Raw genomic sequence first — 23,578 nt, 5'->3', positions numbered from 1 at the left:
TACAAGTTCTTGTGATGGTTTGAATGAAAACGTTATCCTTAGGCTCCAAGTATTTGGACATTTTGTTCCCAGTTGGTGCCACTGTTTTTGGAGGTCTTAGAGGTGTGGCTATCCTGAAGGAAGCACCTCACTGGGGGTGCACATAGAGAATTCTGAAGCCCTTCCAGATCTGGAATTGCTCTTTTTCTTTCTGTGCCTGCCTGAAGATGTGAGAGTTTAGCTTCCACTCCTCCTCCAGCCACCTCTGCCACCATGCCTCCCAGCCATGACAGACTGCAATTCCCCTTGGAATTGTAAGCTCAAATAAACTCTTCTATATGTTGCTTTGGTCAGTGTTTCTATCACAGCAACAGAAAAGTAACTAATAAAGTCCTTAACATGGTGCTTGACACCTAAACCCCAAATAAATGAAAACACTGATAATAATTACCATGATGATAGCAATGAGGTAATTTATTGTGTCTTTGAATAGAGGGAATAAGAGGCAGACCCAAGTGAAGAGTTTACTTCATGAAGACACGCAATATGTAAAACATTCTGTTGCTGTGTGTGATTCATATTTATGTCCCAGCAAAAATACAAATAACTATGTCATGGACCATCTAGCTTTTCAAAAATAGATGGAACTATGCATGACAAATTTATAAATGCAATGAACTGTTATGTTATAGAAATGGCACATTAATACTGAAACTTAGAGTGTCTGAAGTCTTTTCAGTGCCAGAATGCCAAAGGAGATTTAAGGAGTGTGTGCGTGCGTGCGTGCGTGCGTGTGTGTGTGTGTGTGTGTGTGTGTGTGTTGGGAGAGTGAGAAACAGGGAGTCTGAAGTGTAGGTTGGAGATGGAGAAGAAATCTCCTGCAGATAAGCTAGTGATATTAACACCTGATAGAATACCAAGCAACTGCTGGAAAACCAAGATGACCAGATGGGCTGACCCAGTAGTTATGGGAAGGTGGTCAACAAATCACTAGCACCTGCTATAATCAGGAGAGTTTTGCAGCTCTGTGTCTTTGAAACATCAAAGAATAGATTGGTTTGATTTTTTTTTGTTCTGTGGTAAGAATTACGTGAGATCACATATGTAAAAGTTATCAATGTATGGAATACAATAAGCTTTCAAAAAGAGTCAAGGTCATATTTATTAGCTCTTAATATTCCTATCTTCATTGTACTAGTGTATTTAATGTCTCTAAGTATTACCTTACTTTCTCTACCTGTAATGCAAAGCCACAAGCTACACTTTGCCTAGTTTTCTTGAAAATTAACATGTAAATATATGTTAAAGAACAAAATAATGGGCTGGAGAGATGGCTCAGTGGTTAAGAGCACTGGCTGCTCTTGCAGAAGACCTGGGTTCGATTTCCAGCACCTACATGGCAGCTAATAACCATCCATAGCTTCAGTTCCAGAGGATCCAACATCCTCTTCTGACTTCCTCAGGCACTGCATGACACAGATGCACTTACACAAATGCAGGCAATATACTCATATACATAAAAAAAACATTTTTTAAAAAAGAACAAAATAACATGTAAATATCTCACCTAATGCTCAGTGAAGGGGAGATGGCGATGAAGATGATAGGCAAGTGCCTTGTCTAGGGACAGATCACAAGAAACAGCATAGATGCTGCTTCACTCAGGTTTATCTGCTGCCAAAATGTGTCCTTGATTATAACACTACATTGCTTCTTGTATTATGTTTAATTGTGATAGGACACCTTCTTGAGCATAACTACTCCATGTCAAAGTTTAAGTTGACTGTAGTCTCTGAAATTATCAGACAGTTGGCCTAAGGTATGGGAACACATGTCAGCTGGACCCAGTTGTCTTGGGAACAGGTCAGTGTGTCCCGGAGTGTACCTGCTAACTGCAGATTTATGGCTTCTATAGGTTATGCTCAGCTTGCGTCTGCAAAATAGTAATTGTTACTTAATAAAATAGAAATTGAATTGTTAAGGGGGCTTTGCAACTGTAAGCTTGGGACCTTAAACTTTTCACCACTGGTTATGGTTTCTTTGTATAAAAGCTTACCCTAGAGATAGCTCAGGGCTGCGCACTTGGGTTCCGACATCCTTGTGTAGTAGCCCTGGCCGGCAACAAATTTCATTCTGCAAAACTTTGTCTGAATGGTATTCTCTGACTACAAAGGCCAATAAAGGGTCAATTTTAAACACGCACACACACACACACACACACACACACATACACACACACACACACAAATCACATATATGTGGCGTTAATCAGAAAGGCTATTCCACCTAGCATGGTTCCTAAGCATTATGGGAAGTACTGTCAAGTGCAGAAACACAAATGACCTTCAGCCTCCCAGAGCCATGAAAATTGTGCTTTCATACACCAAGAGAGCGGGCAAATTGGCTTTGGAGCACCTCTGAAGTGGTGGAGGTGGATTTGAAGGAAACCTACCCAAAATTCCGGTCTATTACAATATTTGTGAATGATTTGAATTTCTCAAGATGGGGAGTAACTCAAGAGTTTCTCTCAGCCCTCACAAAAGATGGAGCTGCATTATTGTTGACACCAAATAAATGAGACAAGTACTGAAAGATCACAGTGACTCTCTTGTGTGTGTGTGTGTGGGGGGGGGTTATAGCAAACAATTGTAACATTAGTCAGGTGCTCGTTGTGCCTACCTGTCCTTTAATGAAACTATAGGAGCCTGATATAAATACCCATAATTTTATTGAGGGCAAAAATCCAGTGCCCTCTTTCCCTTTGTGTTTCTTGAGCATTCTGGGAGCTTTTGATTGCTGCTTCTGACTTTAGAAGTCACTGTTTGAAACCAGGACGTCTCTCTGTTTCTACTGACAAAACAGTTTTGCTTTCTCAAGGATTTATGATTTTTTTTTCATCCAAATATTTTAGTTCAGTTAGTGTTCAGGTCCTCAGCATCATCATAACTTTAGACGGTAACCTCATTCTGGGCTCAAAAGATGGGCAAATACTACCCCTTGATACCGGCACAGAAAGTGGAAGATCACCTTTGGGGAGCCGTTCAACTTGTCTCTTTTGCCTCACATAACTGACCCAAATAGTTCTTCAAACAAATTCAATGGCTTCATAATAGCATACTGTGATTTTTATCTCTCATCCCATCTCCTCATTCCAGGGAGGACATATGTCCTAATTAAATGTTTCCCAATAATTTAGCTCTAGGATCCTAAACCTAAGTGAGACTTGGGTAAAAGAATTGAAGGGTAGATAGCAAGGACTAGAAGGTCGTGTCTATTTACAAAGTTTATGAAAGTAGAGAAAGCCAATGTGGAAGGAGAAGAAGGAGGGGAAGCTCCTTGGTAAGCTGAGGTAGCCCCAGAGTCACCAGGAGAGGCAGAATACTAGGTTGTTTCCCTCAGCTTTCCTGAATGTATCTCTTATGACATTCAATCTTACGTTTCCCCTTGGGTTCTTTGAACACACAATTCCCAGCCCCTTCCTTCCTTCCTTCCTTCCTTCCTTCTTTCCTTCCTTCCTTCCTTCCTTCCTTCCTTCCTTCCTTCCTTCCTTCCTTCCTTTTCTTAAGCTAGTCTGAATAGCCTTATGCTTGCTTCATAACAAATATTTTGTCTACTTTTTCTCTTCAGCGAAAAGAGAGAGGAGAGCCATGAAAACTGATGCAAACAATTCTTAAATGAGAGAGTTGTTGCCACACTTGCCTTCCCTGGTGATAAAAGTTCTTCGCCATCTGTAGATGAGGCCACAAACTTGGGAACACTGACTCTTAAGAACTCAGCTCTGGGTTGGTTAGATGGTCCAGCAGTTAAGAGTATCTTACAGAGGACCTGGGTTTGATTTCTAGGATCCCACATGGCAGCTCACATGAATCCAGGGGATCCAACATCCTCCCTGACCTCTGTAAGCATTGTATGACATGGGTGCACTTACATACATACAGGCAACATACTCATACACATACAGTAAAAAAAATTAGAAATATTTTATAAAAAAGAACTCAGCCCTGAGAAGCAGCAGGTATTAGCTACTCCTTTATGCAAGTGCTACTACTCTTTCCATGGACTAACCGTACTCCTTTTGGACATAGTAAATAACTAACACGTCATTCTGAAAGGCAATTGAACCCTGGATTAAGCTTTCCAGGAGCTACTGTGCTGTGGGAGGTCTGAGGTGAGCTACTTTAGACTATTCCGAAGCAGCTCTGCATCGGTTCCAATCATTTTAGTCAAGGCCTGTGGGAGTCTGAGTTCAGCCCATGTGTTATGAGTAGAAACTCACACCAGGGTATTGAAAATGTGCAGATGGGAATGGTCAAGGACTGAAATCTGCATCAGAAGCATAAACACAGGACGTGGCCACATGTCAGCTATCTCCATCTTGCATCTGGACACCATAGTCTTTGCTAGCTAACCCACAAAAATTCCAGGTTTCCCCTCAGTGGTTACTTCAGAATGTCAGTTGAACAGTTACCTGAGGTTGATATGAACAATAACACTCACTTTCCCTGGTTTAAGGAAAAGTGATGAATTAGGCAACAGAAGACTGGACCTAGAACACTAACTGGATAGGGGGTTGTATCGGTCAGTTTCTCCTGAACACCTTGCTCTAAACAGTGAAAGAAACTGGTCAGCCAGGTGCTTCACTGAGATCATTTTTGGCTCCAAGTTCCTATGATTCCTGTGGTGGGAAGGGAACTCTCAAGCAGAGTTGGAGAGAGTTGAATAAGCTAATATAGGAAAACTCTGCCTAACACAGGAAAGATGCCCAAATGAGTACAATGGATAAAGGAATTTTAGAAAATACAGAATTGTTAGTACAGAATCAAGACATTAAATATTGCTGCAATAGTGTAAGCTGGGCTGAAGTTTACACGGAGGCAGAAGGAAAAATATCTTAGCCAAGTGTTAGTCAGGAGGTCCCAGATAACTGCTCATGCGAAGGGAGGAATATCTTCCTGGAGGTTTGGGAGGGGAGAGTGAATTAAAACAAACTGTCAAAGGCTTTGTAGTAAAGAGAATAGTTGGGGGCCTGATTTCTGAAAAACCTGGGAATTCAATGGAGCCATCAAAAGAGAAACAATGGTTTCATGTCTCTTAATTGTCTTTCAAGTAACCGCTCTATAATTCTCATGTGGGAAAAGAAATAACAAAAATGTCAAGTGTAGCACACAGACAAACACAAAACTGTATTGTCTTTGTTCTGTGCTATGGTGATTGCCTCCAAAGTGGTCCCTTTTCCCTGCACCTCATCCCATCACTGGCACCGAGGACAATGGATCACTCTGAAGTGCTGCAAACTCCGCTCTTTTGCTTATACATTTTCATTCTAGCCCCTCGCCCCCTTTCAGGGATGATACTGGAGGCCCTTCTCCACCAGCAGATCACCCTGCGTTCTGAAGATGCCGAGAGCCTTAGCACACAGCCTGCTTCTCAAGAGGTTTGCACCTTATGCCTTGAAAATGAGGCTGAGTATTTACAGCCAATTAGCATCAAGAAGTGAGACTAACCACAACGGGGGGGGGGGGGGGGCAAACACCTGCTATGTTCTAGGGCATCTGGTGGCTCACTGTGTTAACTCTTGTGTTTGGGGGAATTTGAGAGTGAGATAAAGGGGGCATACAGAGGCTGGAGCATACCCAGGGACAGAGAAATTATCTAGGGGCAGTGCCGGTAGACCGGGTAGAAAGAAGGCCTCAAGGCTACTGTAATGGCAAGGAAAGCGATAAGGGGGTAACTGATTAGGGGACAGGGGACATGCAGATCCAAGGAACACCTGAGTCACCCTGAGATCCCAGTGCAACAATTAGAGCACAGTCCTCATCCTCTGAGGGACTTCATTGTTGGCTTCTTGTCTCTCTAACTTCCAAATGATCCTTAAAGTAACCTCAGACAAACTAATGTTAGCAAATTTTATTTCTCTACAAACAAGACGCCAATAGGATCTTGGGACATTTCTTCCATTTTCATTGTTATGTCCTGCTATGAGGACACAGTAGCTGCAATCCCTAGGGGAGGATGCCTTGGGGTGGGGGAGAAAAGGGGGGGAGAGAGAGGAGAGTGAATAGGGAGAGGAGAGTAGAGAGAAAGAAGAGGTGAGAGAAGAGGGGAAAGGAGAGAGAGAGAGAAAGAAATGAAGGAAGAGCGAAGTAGAGAGCTAGGAGAGAGAGCAAGGAGAGAGAGAAGGAGGGAGGGAGAGAGAGAGAGAGAGAGAGAGAGAGAGAGAGAGAGAGAGAGAGAGAGAGAGAGAATGAATAAGAGGTATAGGAACTGCCTGGCTGACCTAGATGTCACAGGCCTACTCATCTTGTGCAATTTGCTGGGTGGCCACCGGAGGGCACTCTCGGCTATGCACTTAGGAACATGTTTAGTCGCAATCAGAGGAGCCTCAGTTTGCTAAAGGATCAATACTTAACGAAGGACACCCATGGAAGGTGGAGACCCAAAACCATTCTGTTTTTGTTCTTGAACTAGATAAATGAATAAGCAAGACTGACCTCAATTCAAATCCCTAGGCACTCATAAGGATTGCATACAATAACCTCATTTACGTGCATTAATAGGGACTCGATAAATATTAGCTCCTTATACACTTACACGTACACCTATGCCAAATATAGGACAAGAGAAGAACAAGGAGGCGTTATCTCACTAAAAGGGCCAGGACTGAAAAGTTCCAAAATGAATAGAGAGCTATGCAAGAAAATCTCTCCGGACAGCAAATGTCGCTACTTTCATTGCGTGTTGCAGCTTGTACATAACAGCCAGAGGGAACAGACACAAACAGCTGGGAAATAAAGACGAAAGCAAAACAGTGTCAGCAGGGAGAGGCACACACCCCGGAGACCGTGGCAGTGTCAGGAAAGATAATTTGAACAAGGTCACCTGTATGGAATTCCTGTTCTCGAAGGGTAATGATCCTTCGAGGTGGACTTTGAGATGGAGACTGGTTTGTGATCATTTCCACCAGAGTCAAGGTGGGGACGAGAGTCCTGGCTTTCGTATTTCTGTAATAGAATTCTGCTTATAAGATGAAACACGGTTGCAGACAAATGCCTGTATCACTGTGAAGGCTAAATGCGGAATTTTAGATGTCTGGAAACAAAGCAATTCTGTTTCACAGCGCAAAAAGAGCAGGTCAAGCCCCCGCCCCAGCAGCACACAATATAGTTTCTGGCCTTATGCTGCCCTCTAGTGTTCATTTCAGGTATAGTAATGTAACTGAAAGAAATCAAAAACCTGTCCAATTCTGTGCCCCGAGGACTGACAAAAGCAAACTTCTAAAATAAAACCAAAATAAAGATTTATATAAAAAGCAAATAACATGTTGAAGTTTGGTTAACACAGAGTCCATGTTTCAGGACACTAACGTGCGTCATCTAGCTGGACTGAGGTGGGATCCAGAAATCTGCGTTTCGCAGGATTTTGGTCCGTAGTGACGCGAAGAGGGTGTGCAATAACGGACACTTGTCACTCTTGAAGGATGCACCTCAGTAAAAAGAAACATAAGGCAGTTTTCATGTTCCGTGCATTTATAATGGCTCCACCGGTCATGACTAGCATGCACTGTCACTTCAGGAAGTGAATTCCTATAGAAGTCCTCATATCCATAAGCCCGTCCTTAATTCCTGGTCACCTGTATGGAATCGCTCTTCTCGAAGGATAATGATCCTTAGAGATGGACTTTGAGATGGAGACTCATTTGTGACCATTTCCACCTGAGTCAAGGTGGGGGATAGAGTCCTGGCTTTCATATTTTTGTACTAGAATTCTGTAGGTACCCAGGTGGAACGAGAAACAGCTCCTGGTTGCTGGTGCTATGCTCAGTATACCCCTTAAATATTACTTCCTCAGGAAGTCTCCACGCTCCTCTTCATTTCAATATGCCAGATGCGGTTTCCCAGCATTGCCCTCTTTTCTGTCTTGCATATGAGGGTCCATAGTCAACTGCTCTTTGGGACAATAGCTTTTCACAACAGGGCCCTGTCATCCTCTTCCAAATTCTGTTCACTCTCAGATGAGAGTCAGTTCTCAGTAAATCCCATCTGGCTAGTGTTACAGCCCCACAGAGCAAAGAGGGGCATGATGGGGAAAAGATGTCATAGTTGGACCATGATTTCTCCCCAGAGAGCTTCTTGGGGTTATTGCTGCCATTGGAAATCAAACATTCATTATTTTAAGTGGAAACCTTGGCCTAATTTTAGGAACTTTCACTTTTTGGCCTAGTCTAATGGGTTTATAAGCACAGACACTTCACTGAGTTTAAGGGGATGATCTTTGAAAACTATATAGGTGCTAAACCCTGGAGTGGTAAGAGCACTCCTTGTTCAAGCAGGAGAACCTGAGTTCTTATCCCACCACCCATGCAAAAGGCCTGCCGATAGTTTCAGCACTGCCCTGCCAGGGCAGGCACTGGAGAAGGACTGGGCTTTGTGGCCCAGTGGGGGACCCTGCCTCAAAGGACCACGGTAGAGCTGGACTTCCAACATCCTACCCTGGCTTCCACATAGTCAAGCATACACATGTGCCTATACATGTACACATACACCACAAAAAACCACACAAATCTAATAATTCATCTGGGATATTCACCCCTGACATAAACTGAGCTTTAAAAAAAGTGGCCCAGGCATGATGGCACCTGCCTCAAATTCCAGCACTCAGGGGGTAGAGATAGGAAGATCTCTGTGAAGTTGAGCCCAGCCTGGTCTACATAGCGAGTTCCAGGCCAGTTGGGACTACAGGGAGACCCTGTCTCAAATAAACAGTGTGTACTCAGTCAGAAATCCATGCTTAGCATATTAATCATGTATTCTTTATTTAATTCACATTTTCAGTTATTTTATGTTTAAAGTCAGCCTTATATTCAGCATTAAAACACAGTCCATGTTTTAAGAAACAGCAGCTGCATCTAAGATTTATATCTATCCCTACCACATGCATTCCCACTGGAGAGCATCCTGTCACAGTCTCCTAATACACTCATCTATTTTAATAACAGTAAGTAATGTTTACTTTCACGAGATGGTGTCCTAAATATCTGAAGAGCCATAAGCCACTGGCACACACTAACTGTGTTCTGCATAGGGCTACATGTGTTGCGTTCTTCCACCAGTGGTGAACTATACACTTCTAGTCATTTTGATCTCTGGCAAGGCCTCTAAGGTCTCCGGTGACATCCAAATGTTCTCTCTGAGATCTCTCTTGCATGGCTGGGGTGTCGTTTGTTTTAGCCATAGTTGCTGACCTGGACAGTGCACTGAATTTTACACCCCCTCTTTGTCTTAAAGATGGAAGCTAGGTCCCCTATGCCAAATGGGAGCAACCTCCAAATAGGAAACAAAATCTAATCAGTTCATTTTTGCCACTGGGACGAAAGAGAAGCAGGTAGGGCTTGTTAAACTGCATTTCTTTGAATTTCATGTTAGGTTTTGAGTTAAGCTATTAGATTTGTGGCAAATGAGATTCCTTTGAAGTTAACCAGGGATTCACTCTGAAAGAAAGGAGTCAGCATTACCACGCCTTTTAAGTGTGGTCAAATAAAGAAGCAGAATTGTAAATACATTCTATAATTACAGATTGTGAAACACCTTTCTTTCTTCTTTTGCCTTATTTTGAAGGTATATTTTTCTCTAGAAAGACTGCTGTTGCACTGTCTCCTTCCAGCTCTCTAACTCCCCAACGTACTTACCTTTTGAATCAAAGGGAAAGATCCCATCAATATATATGAGCGGCTCTTTTCAAGAAAAATATGCCTGCAGAGATATCTCAGGGTTTTGCAATGCATCAGGACAGAGCAAGAGGGGCCACGGAGGGGCCCGAGTTAGATCTGGGTTTACTTTCTAATCTAGTAGTTGCTTTATTCCTGGTGGCGGATTGTAGCGATTTATTCCTGGTGGTGGATGGTAGCTCCTACAGTCACAGAAACATGCCAATGCAATTTTCTCCAATGTTCATTCTCCTCCTAATTATTCTGGACTATATGGACATGATTCTCAGTGAATCAGAAAGGCCCATTCAAATAGAAGCATGTATTATGTTCTCCTATTAGCATCAGTGTTTGAAAAAATTAAGTACTAGTAAAGAAACAAAATACTGGTTAAGATTTTCTACACAGCCATTGAAAACATTTCCTTAAGGGTATGTGTGTGAGTGAGTGTGTGTGTGTGTGTTTGTGTGTGTGTGTGTGTAGACACATGTGTGCAGGAGTGTGTATGAGTATGTGAATGTGTATATGTATGCATGGCCTGTGTGTGTTAAAAGTCAGGAAAATAAATTCACTGTAGAGCACAAAGGATAAATCAAGCTCAGGGCTCCTGGTAGGGAGTCTGAAAGCATCTAAGAAGCTAAGAAGCGCCACCAAGAGAAGAGAAGTAAGGCTCTAGAAGAAACTCAATGCATATCTGGTCACATGCAAACCGACTAAGAACTGCTGGGGCTGAAGAAACATGTAACCGTCTCCCTTGGTTTGCAATATCAAGATTATGAGCACATTCTTCTCAATGTTTAAATTTTAATCGTGCATGCATTCGTAGGTGTTGCATTTTGGGCTGCTATTAAAAATACATTATGTTCGTGCCACAGTAAAGGGAGAACAGAGACTTCTGTGTTGCATTATTAATCATTGGCTAGAAATGAAATTCTGGTCTGCCTTTGCAGAAGGCATATGCGTGCTTGCCCGAGCAGAGGGGATTTTCCACTCCTGTGGATGGGGAAGGGGTTTCAAGGCTTTGACTTATCCAGTACTTACTCTTGAGGTCTAAGTTCCTGGCTCCTGCAGTGATTTGCGTTGTGATCTTCGTGTCAATTTTTACAGTGTGGAGATTGCTGGTGTCCCTTGAAATCATCACGTTGTGCCACTGATTGTCATTGAGCGGTTTATTTGAGCTCCCTTTGATGAGGTTAGCACCATTTCCCAAGTCAAACACGTAGTGCAAGTACCTAGCAAGAAAGTGAAGCAGAGGAAAGTTCATCGCTTTTTAGATGGGTGGTGATGTCTAACAAGACACAGACAGTGGGGACTTTGTGTTCCTGTGGTTTCATCCTCCTGGACATCCTGTGAAGCTGTAAAGGGGGAGATCTCCTTCCACTGGACTTTCCCTTTTTCCATCCTCCCCTCATTCACGCTAACCACACTGATGTGGCAACTCTTCTTACCTTCCTGTATCTGCTGTTCTTTTTCACCTTGAATCCTTATTCCTGTATGGAAAAATATGCACTCATCCCTCAAGGCCAAGCTCTAATGCATACTCCTTGCCCCATTTGTCTCCCTAGTTACCTGAAGACTCCCAAGAATTTCCTAATGATCATCCCCGGAAACTGTTTATAGTGAGTTGCTGTTACATTTTCACACTCACCAGTACTCACTAAGGTTGTACATTGGTATATGTGTACTGCTCAAAGTTGGGAGGAATCTGAGAGGTACACAAGGATGATAAGGGAAAATGTGTGTGTGTGTGTGTGTGTGTGTGTGTGTGTGTGTGTGTGTTTATGCAAGTGTGTGCATGTGGGAGCATGGGTGTGTGCATTATTTGATATATTATCTAGCCCATTTTGAATGCACAATAATATTCACTGAGTGCGTGAATAATGTCAAATCATGAAAATATGCCAATTTTTCACCACACCATCAAAGACATTTCATTAACACAGCATCCTTTCTGAACTATTCATCACAGAATTAGTGGAATCTTGTAAAATATGTAATCTGATAACTTAAATCTACTATTTAATTTAGCACAGACTGGTCTACAAATCCCTTTGTACATTTATATCGTCAGAAGCTGGAAAATACACATTTGGAGTAAGACATTCATAGGATGCCTGTCATAAACTAGAAGTTGAAGTTATTTGCACCTCGCATGTGTAAATGTAGATACAAATGAATGCACTGTTTCTAGATTCACTGAAGGTCCCTAGTAGATAGTAGTAACAAGTGCATTATTTGTTGCCTTGTCCTGCCTACTGCCTTATTAAGTCAAAACATTGCATGTATATTTGGAAACTGAGGTTCACTTTCACTCAGCTTATTTGTCATTGAACTGAGATGTACTTACCCTTTAACTAATTCTACAACAATAAAGTCATTTCCATCTCCACTGTTATACAGAATTAGTCCATCTAGGGATGTGGTCTTGAACTGGAAAAAAAGGTGCATAGAAGTGTAGGCTTGCAATGTAGCTAAGGCAACATAGCTCGATTTGGTCTTGAAGGTGACGGGATCTGCTATGATGTTCCTGAAGCCAAATCTGGCATTGAGCTCACAGTAATCAATATCACCATTTTTGCACAAGTCAATGTATGCCATTCCATTAAATGTTAGACTTTGTAGGTGTCCAATGAAGTTTGAAGGGACAGAAGAAAGATACCGCCGTTCTGTGATGATGCCAGTCTCTATGTTATGAAACTCCAGCCTTGTATGGTCACCTGCCATTTGGCCTAAAAGAAGAGATAATAAGTTGCAATATTATTGTGCATCTGAAAGACACTTTCAGATTTCCATGACAATAGTATATTTAAAATATAAGAAACTGAATACATACTTGGTAGTTGCATAAGTCAAGAATACCTACGTGATGTTTAATGGTAAAATTGGCATATGAAAGAAATTTTCTTAGCTCAGCTTTTAATCCATGTGTAAATTTTAGTTTTAATAGAAATCATTCTCTCTACTGTGTGGTGCTGCACTTCTGCTCTCTCAAGAGTTGGAAGGCTAACAAGAGAGTTGCGTAGGAGGGTAGCCTGAGCTATATAGCAAGATTATGTCTTGACCAAAAACAATAAAGATCCTCATTAACAAGTTATCACTCATTAAAGGTGAAAAAGGAAGGAAGGCAAGAATGAAGGCAGATAGGAAGGAAAGCAGGTGGAAGGGAGGGAGGAAACTCAAGATGAAGATAGATGACTGTTCTAAGCGATTGCTCATCTTATCAGAAATTCATAACTGGCTTTGTAGTTAGGAAAAGTCTTCATATCCTTCCAGGAAAGTCATGTTATTCCATACTGTCTTCTACTCTGTATACATAGGGAAGTGCTACTGAGATGTTTAGGTAATAACATTGATTCAAATCACACTCCATTTTGAGAACACAAGTATAACAAGCCTACATTACTACACAATATAATCTAACACCCTAGTGGGGTGTGTGGCTGCAAATTTATTTAGCAATTATTTAACTGTGGTCCACCCCTCTCTATGTCACCATGTCACCCTATTTCTCTGCTACAGTTAGGAAAAGTCAAACTAATCCCACCTCAACCTTCAGAGCAATGATTTTATCTTCCTGTAAGGCTGATATTAAAAATATATGAACTTGATTTCTAAAATGTTAAGAACAGCCTGAATGAAAGTTTCTCTTCACTTATGGCTCCTTCCCAGCCTCCTCCTCTCATCTGAACCATGGCTCACTTTCTGCTGCAGCTCAGAAAGGTCACTTAAACTGCAATCAAGTTCATCCAGTCCAATTCGTGGCTACTTTCCCTACCCGAATTGGTATAATGGGAAAATTTATCAAGCTTATCTTATTCTATCATCCATGATATTCATGAAAATATTAATTAGAGCCAATCTCAGAATCAGCCCCTGAGAAAATGCACCAAACTATGTTCCCAGTCATAATAAATATCAAACCCAACCTATGTGGGTTTCCATTAAACAGTTTGACTGGCTTCTATTTCATTAACCAAAGGAGCAAACTGGTGGATAGTACCTCAGTCTTGCTGTAAATAAAATATAAAGGTGTGTTTTGGGTTACAGAAGCAAGAACTGTTGAGATAATCGATTTTGATGACAATAAACTCACTGATGTAACGATACAGTCCTTTGGATTGCTTTACCTGCACTTACTTTTCATTCTCTGATCATCTTTACTCCTTTAGGGTGGCTTTTCAGGTACATTTTAGGTTTTCTTTTTAGTCATTGGTTTGGTTTTATTTCTTCTGTACCGACTTAAAAATAAACCAATACATCACTCTAAATGACTGTCTCTTCCCTTTTCCCCTTTCCCCAGTGCTCTGGTTATGTGCCTGAAGTAAAATGCCAGTGCTTTCTTAGCAGTTCTGGGTTCTCACACATCCTCACTTTGCATTTGTTCTTCAGTTCTTATTCAATGACTCCAATATCGTTCTGTTGGAGCACTACCCCTTTGGTAACCAGCAAAATCAATCTTTAATAAGTTCCAAGTTTAAAGCTCTAGAGATACCAGCAGCACCAGATTAATAAGCTGTATAGTATGAGGACTATGAAAATCGTTTGAGTTTTGATATTGTGTTGATTTTGATTACTTTTTGCTATATTAAATCTGAGTCTTGAGTTAGTGAGTCTCACTCCAGTTCCAAAACTGTATTGTTTCTTATTAAAAACTCTATTGACAAAGACTAATAAAGACACAGTATCCAGAAAATGGATTTTTAATGCTTGAAATTACTACCCCATGTTTCAGATCCTAGAAGCTACAAAAAAGACAACACTTTGTTTAGTAAGATTAAGAACTTTAGTGACAAAATAACAATATGTGTATTTTTTCAAGAAAGGAGTAAGCTCTGTATGGACATAATAAATAATAAAAACGGTAGTGACAGTGATGCAGGGTTGAAGCAACAACATTCCAGTTACAGGAAAAAACATGGTCCATGTTCAAAAATCCGTATTCCCTAGTCAGTATAAAAAACAAATCACATAGGTAGTATTGAGAAATATGCTTTCATAAAAGGAAAATGAACATCTAAAGCTGTTATTCGTTAAGAAAACACTGACTGACTATTGCCTTTAAAATATTTGCATTCCGGATTTGTGTTTAAAGTTCATCTGTATCATAGCTACCTCTACTATCTTGTACATATTTGTGTGTTGAATAAAATGAAAAAAAAATAACATTAAAGAAGGATTTTATGAAGATTTTATGGAAAAAATACAATTTTATTTCCCAAAATTGGATAGGTTAATTTATACATAGCAAATCAGAGTGAGGAACTTCAGATTTAACAGTGATTTCCAAAATGAAACGAACAATTGATGTTTCCTGGATGTTTGTCTGTACAGAAATCTCAGTATCTAAGTTGAATATCCAGTTAGTTTAGATTCAACATTGCTCTGAGTTGGGTTCAGATTCTGGTGTAGGAAAACATAACCATTAAGCCTTACATGCACTTCTTAATCCACTTAAAGTTATTGCATGTTGGGTGCATATGTCAGGTTCTGTGCTACGGGGTGAAAGGGTGCCGAGAAGAACCAGTATGACCCTGTTCTCGAAAATGTGTAGTTTATTGGGGGATGGCAGGCAAAGAAGTAAACATCTAATCTAGAACAAACACAGAGAAATTCTATGAATTTGAGGACTGGGATGTTGTGTTGGTGAGTGTAGAATGAGATCACATTTAAGCCAGAGGTTTGAAGACGTGCAGAGTAAAACTACACTAAAAACCATAGCGGGTGAGTCAAGGGTGGACTCCAGCCAGAGGAGACAGATGAGCAAAGTCTTTGGAAGATGAGTGAATTAAAATTATAAGCAAGTGAGTGGCAAGTGTTCGGCAGCTCACATAAGATTAGAAAGGTGCAAGGACCACATCACACACAGGGATTCAGAACTGCTTTAACAACTAACAGGGGTTTTAAATAGGTACAGGACACGACTTTGTGTGTGTGTGTGTGTGTGTGTGTGTGTGTGTGTGTGTGTGTGTATGTGTGGTACATGCACTTATGACATTTGTGGTAGTGTGTGTGTGTGTGTGTGTGTGTGTGTGTGTGTGTGTGTGGTACGTGCACTTATGACATTTGTGGCCATAATAGACTAGAGACCATTTCAACAAATACATTTATAGGATAAAATGGACAATTTAGGATAATTTTTTAGATACAATTTGCGAACTTACTACTAATTTAGGAATGATGGCAAGGAGGAAATGCTGAGGCCTGGCTCTCGGCTCTCAGGTCTGAGTAACCAGATTCATGGTGAATCTGGTCAATGAGGGTCCACATCAACATACACACACAACACACAATCTCAGATTTTTCAGACAAAATAATGAAACAAAACCCAATGACTCTTCATTTAGGGACATCACAGAGTTTATGTAAACCCTTCCCATCAGAGACCAAAGAACGCTCCCTCCTTGGGCCTCTCTGCTTGCTCCTCCTGTCCTCAGCACTGGAGGTGAGATGCAGACATTCCCAGGAACAACCTGATTATACACTGCCCATGTTCAACAGATACTTAACAGAATTACTATGACTTCAGGAGGTTGGAAAATGTAGGCCCTTACATGAAGGACCCTTGGTGCTCTTTAAAATTTATCCTGTCTTGAATACATTATTTAATAAAAAAGTCCTGCTACTTTTCTGAATCACAATGGCTTCAAGTGCCACTAGGGTGTTTAAAAACATTCCATTTTGAACTGAAGCCTCAATGGTAATTCTCAATGTTACCTTTGGAAACCCTTTTTACACTATTTAAATCAAGACTGAATTCTGATTATTGTCAAGTGATGGGTTCTTGAGATCTCTCATAAAAATAAAAAAAAAGAAGGATAGAAGGGAGAAAGAAAGCAAATAATCCCAGCCCTAAACACAGGTACACATGAGCACCACTAAATGGACTCAGTACACATATATATTTATGAGTGTATGTATGTATGTATGTATATCTATCTATCTATCTATCTATCTATTTATCATCATCTATCTATCTATATCTCTGCACATGAATAGTTAAGTGTTAGACAGAAAATAATGGGAGGAAGAATCATAAGCCAACCCTGTGTTCTTTTTTAGTTGACTTATTGATTACAGTGAGAAAACAATTTTAAAAGTATTTTAGAGACATTACCAGATTGGAAAAATGAATAAAATACATTACTGGCAGACAGGATTCTCATCTTAAAGGAAAACGTCTGGACATATGGAATGAAGGATATCAAGAATCTATTGTAGATATGGAGCTATCAATGTGAACGTGTTTTCTAAAATTACATCTATAAGCGTGTTTATATACCTATATAATTCATATGCTGCATATTTATATGTATATGGAGGTATGAACACATGTCTTTGAATACATTTCCAATTTGTACCTGCTGAGAGGAACAAATGAAAAGATAACCTAGTAATACTGGGAATATTTTGTCACCCGGATCTCTATTTTATTGCTCAGTAAATATCAACCAAATAGATAACTCCACCAGTGAATGTAGCAGATAAAAGTTATGCCTTGACTATTGTGTTCTGCCAAAAATTAGAAATAGCTAAAATACACATATAAACAAAGCAAACTCTGGATAGGGGTGTCACAAGATTCTAGACACCAAGCTGATGCCACCCACTCAGTTAAAACTGAAATAATTTAAGTATCAAAATAATTAAGAGGATTACTTATAAATTACTATAGAAATATTAAAAATTGTGGAAGGAGACAAAAAAAGAAAAATAAATGAGAGAAAGCAGAGGAAAGCAAAGAGAATCATGCTTGCAGAAGAATGCTGTGCTGACTACGATTGTGCAAGAAATGCTGGGAATCAAAACCAATTATTTTATAATTATGGTAGTAGAGTGGATCAGGAAAAATCTTTACCAGGTATTACATCATGTGAAAAACTTTAATAAAGCACATGGTATGTGCAAGGTCTTGATGTGACCCTCACAGATGACTTACTGGTTGCAAGGAATAAAAGCCATAGTAATGACATAATGAAGTAACTGGAGAACACACCCACCAAATGGTAAGACTTAGTCATCAGTCAGAGTCACAGACAAGCACACAATAGGATCCCACAAAGAGATCTTGGTATCAAGAACTTGAAACTTGAATGTAATCATGAAGATATAATAAAAAGTGACTGGGCATTAATACAAAGTTGGAGGAGAATTGACCTCCCAAAGGTCATCTTCTAAAAGGCAAAGAGAATTAATGCCAATGCTACAGATTGAAGGAAAGTAATGGGACATGGACAACCTCACAGAGTCTATGGCCCTTGATTGCAAACTGTGCTGCAGGGACTGAGGCTGAGTTAACAGATGAAACTACAGATGGTAAGAAAAAGTATGCTATATTAATGTAAGATGTACAGCAGATGACAACTTTGTATTGTATTTACCAGGAATCATTTACAGTAGTAGAGATTACCAGAACTCATTTACTCATTCACTGACTCCTTTGCCACATGTGGCAAAGCATTCCATCCTAGGAAGAATGGCACTAATAAGGATAGACAGACAAGCGTTCCTGAAACTAAGAAGTTTCCTCTGACTTCTTGCAACTGGATGGTGGCTGGTAATACTGGGACAGCCATGAGGAGCAAAGGAGTCAGTGAATGAACTGGGAAGGTTCTCTCTCATGGTCATTCAGGCAATTGGAAACCACTGCTTTTAGGCTGAAGCTGAGCACTGTAGAAGTGTACTAGATGTTTCAAGAGGTCAAGTACTTACCCTTAAACTACAGTGGAAACAGCTGAAATGAAATCAAGCAGTGAGGCTTTCTACAATTTTATTTCATTTTATTAAGTTTATTAAATTTTCTAATTGTATTGAACACTAATTTGTAGCAGGAGGCCTCCAAAGATGGCGTGGACCCAGAGCCCTGGGATTCAGTGAGAATTCACTTCACTTCTTGGTCGGCAAATAGCCCACCAAAAGGAGCCCATGTCTCCGTACCCTGCTCGCAAGCCCAGTGACTGCTGACAGACTGCATGGTGTGGACCAATCAGAAAACAATATGCTGACTAAAGGGACTTGGGGGTGGAGAAAAGGGAGATATAAGGCATGCCCCCTTCTGCATTAAATGAGCCTGCAGCACCTCGCCTAGTGCTTGCTTCTACCCAACTCCCAGGGTCTGTGTGTTGTGACTCCATGCCTCTTACTCCCCTTAATCAGCAGGATTCGTTCGGTAAGTAGGCCCCTGGATTTGTCTGTTTCTTCGGCTGCTAGAGGGTAAGCGAGTAGCCCCCTCCTCTGTCCCCTCCACCCTGTCTGTCATCTTTATTGTTAGGCTAGTTTGTTAGATCAGGGAGGCACATTCCGCCTCGTGGTCCCGAAGCCCACGTTGGCACCTCCCCCCTCTCGGCTCGTCCCGGTGAGTTCACATAAGGGCTAATCCACCCTGAACTCAGAGCCCAGGCTTTGGGTCACCCTGTTGCCTGTCCCGGAGACACCATGTGAGCAAACGGCTGGAGGTGTCACGGCCTCCAGAAGTCACTCACTGAGCACAAGACATTTGGATCCGATACACCTCTACATGTTGGAGCGGTTTACATCCTAGTGGCTCACAGTGCTTCTTTGCTTCCTTTGTGCCCTCTTGGTAGTCACCCTCGTCTTCTACTTTTGTGGCAAATTCCCCTTCATGAGACCCTCCCACAATGGGCAACTTACCACCACAATGCAGGGAACCACAAATGGCGGCACTAAAGGTGCTCCTTAAAACCAGAGGGTTGAAAGTGAAACCAAAAGATATCGAACACTTTTGGGATGAAGCTACTAATTTGGCTCTGTGGGTCTCCCCTGAAAACATGTGGGACCCTGACCCATGGATGCGGGTCCTCTTCCTGGCCCAAAAAAGGGAGGTCGGATCAGGGATCACTCCCCCCGCATTGTTTGTACCGATCCTCCTAGCCATCATTGCTAGCCTTAAATCCTCCTCTCCTGAGGAAGTCATCTCGGCCCACAACAAGCACTGCTGGGAGCAATCTAGTGTATATCTAGCTATTACCATGACCCTGGACCTCCTGGACCCGGAGGTGGACACTGCCTCTGTGTCCACTTCCAATAAGGAAGGAGCTCCTTTGCCTATATCTCAGGATACTCTCCTCGAGCTACCATGCCCAGAAATTCCCCCATCCCAATACCCGTGGAAGGAGTTACTCTCTGCCCCCCCATAACCATCCCACCCCTTCCCCTGCTACCATGCCCCTCCCTCGTAGGCTGCCCTCCTTAAACCCTCACCTGCCTTTGTCCGCATTTCTGGTTAACATCGGCCCCAATGCAGCGCAGCGTCCATGGCTGCCCACCACACTTGCTGACCTCGTTCTTATCCTCAAGGCAGTTGAGCAATCGAGCCCTTACTCCCCATATTTCAAACAGTTTCTTAGCTAGTGGTCCTTACATTTACAAACCCACTATGATTGGTATAACTTACCGCCTCACCTGCCTTTGTCCGCATTTCCGGTTAATGTTGGCCCCAATGCAGCGCAGCGTCCATGGCTGCCCACCACACTTGCTGACCTCATTCTTATCCTCAAGGCAGCTGAGCAATCGGGCCCTTACTGCCCATATTTCAAACAGTTTCTTAGCCAGTGGTCCTTACATTTACAAACCCACTATGATTGGTATAACTTACTAAAGGCAGTCTTAGAATCCTCAGTCTTTCTAAACTGGTGCACAGCCTATGACGATCAGGCTGAAAACCAGGCATGCCTAAATCTCCAATATGGCCTCAACATTACGTTGGACATGCTCATGGGATGTGGACAACACACCCCATCTCCCAGTCTACTATTGGCCTCCATGCCTATTTTCAACAAGTTTCTGACTTGGCCTTTAAGGCCCTTAAATGTTGCTCCCTCCATGACCCACAAGTCTTTTTCCATAATTTAATTCAACAGTCAGGGGAGTCCTTCACAGACTTCCTTACCTGTGTCACTGAGGCAGTAGAGCTGAGGGTGGAGTCTGGATCCACCCGAGAGGTACTTATCAAACAATTAACTTGGGAGGGACTAAACATTCCTTCTCATAATGCTATTGCACCTATCCGCAATTAAAACATTCACAAATGGATACTACTAGAGACTTGGACCCTAGAGCGGGCCCTATTGAGGCTTTGACTGCCTCCTTGGAGACTCTTTTGTCTCAAGGAAAACCTGCCCACTTTGGCGTGCAGGAAGGCTGTTGGAACTGTGGGGGGGCTTGGCCACTTTCGTAGCCACTGCTCAAGAGGTACAGTCTGCCCCAAGACTCGCTGCCCCAAGTGCAAAAGAGGGTTCCATTGGGCTAAAGACTGTATGTCACAGCCTCAACCAGACTCGGCTCCTTTAAACTCCACCCTGGGTGCCCCTCAGCTCTGCCCACAAGAGGGGAAACTAGACAGATATTATGGACTTTCCCAATCTTCAACCACTCCCCACTTATGACCCTGTTCCTAGATGGAAATGCCATAAAAGGCCTAGCAGACACAGGGGCTGATGTCACCATTATATCAGAAACTAATCCCTTAAATTCCCTCATTGGAAATACCAGCCAGGCCCACCAATAAAAGGAGTTGGCAGCACACAAAGTACCAAGCTGGTCACATGTCCAGTATATTGGAAGGACTTGGATGGAAACCAGGGCACTGTTACCGCCATAGTAGTGGATGTTCCCCGTAACTTGTGGGGTCGAGATGTCCTAGAGGACATGGGCACAGTCCTTACCACAGATGACCTTGCCTTTTATGATGATTTCATGCTCCACGATAACTTGGGACTATCAGGGAAAGGACAACACCTTGCCCAACACCCCCAATCCTAACGGCCACTGCCCACCCAGGATTGACTCCAATCTTGGCCCCTGAGCTGATCCCCATCAACTGGCTCTCTAATGATGCCATTTGGGTGGACCAGTGGCCTATAACAGAACCTAAATTATCTGCCCTCAAAAATTTGGTAGCTGAACAATTGAGGCTTGGCCACATCGAGCCCTCTCTCAGTAAACATAATACCCCAATATTTGTTATTAAAAAGAAATCAGGGAACTACAGACTCCTCCAAGATCTTAGAGCAGTCAATGCCCAGATGGAAAAGATGGGCTCGCTACAAGTGGACTTACAACACCCTACAGCTATCTCCCCATCCCATCATATCATAGTACTTGATATCCAAGATTGTTTCTTCCAAATCCCCTTAGCAGAACAAGATAGACACAGTATGGGAGCCCAACTTTGAAAGAATAGCCAAGAGATACCAATGGAAGGTACTACCACAGGGTATGAAAAATAGCCCCACAATCTGTCAATTATATGTTAATAAGGCCTTAACCAACAGGTGTACCAGTGGCCTATAATAGAACCTAAATTATCTGCCCTCAAAAATTTGGTAGCTGAACAATTGAGGCTTGGCCACATCAAGCCCTCTCTCAGTAAACATAATACCCCAATATTTGTTATTAAAAAGAAATTGGGAAAATACAGACTCCTCCAAGATCTTAGAGCAGTCAATGCCCAGATGGAAAAGATGGGCCTGCTACAAGTGTGCTTACCACACTCTACAGCTATCCCCCATCCCATCATATCGTAGTACAGTAATTAATCCACTTAACACTTCCATCTTGCAAAAAACTGTGTATACTTTGACAGAGCTCCAAGAACTCTGTGGGACTATAAACTGACTCAAACAATTTATACCCGTTCTGACTTGGAATTCTGGGCCTTGTTCTCCCTGCTAGAAGGCCATAATTCACTAACTTCAAGGATCCCCCTTACCCAGTCAGCTAAGGATCTTCTTAATAAGATAGATCATATACTCTGATCTGCATCACTCCGATGTCATGACCCAGCAGAATCATTACTGAAGTTGACCCTCTGGACTAAAAATGGTGTCTTGGGGGTGCTTTGGCAGCAAGATCTCCTGGTGTGGATCCACCTGGCTACCTTGGACCTAACTAGGCTTAGCTCTAAGGATGATATTACCTGGCTACCTCAGACCTAACTAGGCTTAGCTCTAAGTATGATATTGCCTTCAAGTTAGCAATTAAGGCCCAACAAACAGCCCGGTGCATATTCGGAAAAGAACCTGACAAAATTATACTGCCCTTTCCTCTTAAGCATTCCCAAACATTATGGGCAGACTCTCTGGCTTTCCAGCTAATGATGTCTGGGTTCATGGAGGAGTTGGATAGCCATGCACCCCCAGATAAGCAATTGGCCAGCGTGGCCTGTTTGGAAATCACCACTCAGCCACACACTTCCCCCTGCAAAAACCCCCTACCTTTAGCCACGCTTGCCTCCTCAGATGCCAATAAGTCCTGTTATGGCACTGTCATTAAGCTCATGGGAAAGGATGACACCTGTTACATACAAGCCAATCCCAGCTCTGTCCAGTTGCAGGACCTCCAGGCCTTGTTAAAAATCTTCCAAGTCTACCAGACTGAGCCACTCAATATATTCTCCAACAGCCAGTATGCAGTTCAGGCCCTCAGATGTCTTCCATTTGCTTGAGTAAAAGGCCATAAGGATCCCATCACTAGAACAATGAGAGCTCTCCAGTTTATTTTAGATAACAGACAATGGCCTTGGCACATCTCCCACATAAGATCACACACCAAGCTCCCTGGGATCTTGGCAAAGAAAAATGACAAAGTAGATAAACTTATTATGTCTGTAGAGATTCCTCTACTAAAACAAGCTAGAACCTTACACCAACAATTTCACCTTTTTCATTGCAGTCTGCACCTGCTCCTACCTGACCTACCCATCTCTCAATGCAAAAATCTGAGAAGATCTTGCATTACATGTGCACCCCTTGCTCCCTTGCCCCCTCAATCGATATGGAGTTAACCCATGTGGTCTCCTACCCAATGACTTCTGGCAAATGGATGTCACCCATTATAACTCCTTTGGTAATCTTAAGTATGTCCATGTCATTGTTGACA

At 42.1% G+C, this 23,578-nt stretch overlaps 1 protein-coding gene across 24 annotated transcripts in view; it reads right to left on the bottom strand.

The window, feature by feature from the left end:
• Positions 1-23,578, bottom strand: part of Nrxn1 (neurexin 1) — a 1,171,927-nt gene that overhangs the window by 588,040 nt on the left and 560,309 nt on the right. For all 24 annotated transcript variants that reach the window (XM_029558644.1, XM_029558639.1, XM_029558643.1 and 21 more), the window contains 2 exons: positions 12,030-12,411; positions 10,724-10,914 (listed from right to left, as the gene is read on the bottom strand). In XM_029558644.1, coding sequence (XP_029414504.1) covers positions 10,724-10,914; positions 12,030-12,411 — 573 coding nt within the window. The remainder of the gene's footprint in view (positions 1-10,723; positions 10,915-12,029; positions 12,412-23,578) is intronic.

This window comes from Nannospalax galili, unplaced genomic scaffold (assembly GCF_000622305.1).
Source record: "Nannospalax galili isolate Female #2095 unplaced genomic scaffold, S.galili_v1.0 scaffold286, whole genome shotgun sequence".
NCBI classification, from domain to species: domain Eukaryota; kingdom Metazoa; phylum Chordata; class Mammalia; order Rodentia; family Spalacidae; genus Nannospalax; species Nannospalax galili.
Note: the sequence above shows the minus strand (reverse complement) of the source record. Positions and strands in the feature narration are given on the sequence as shown.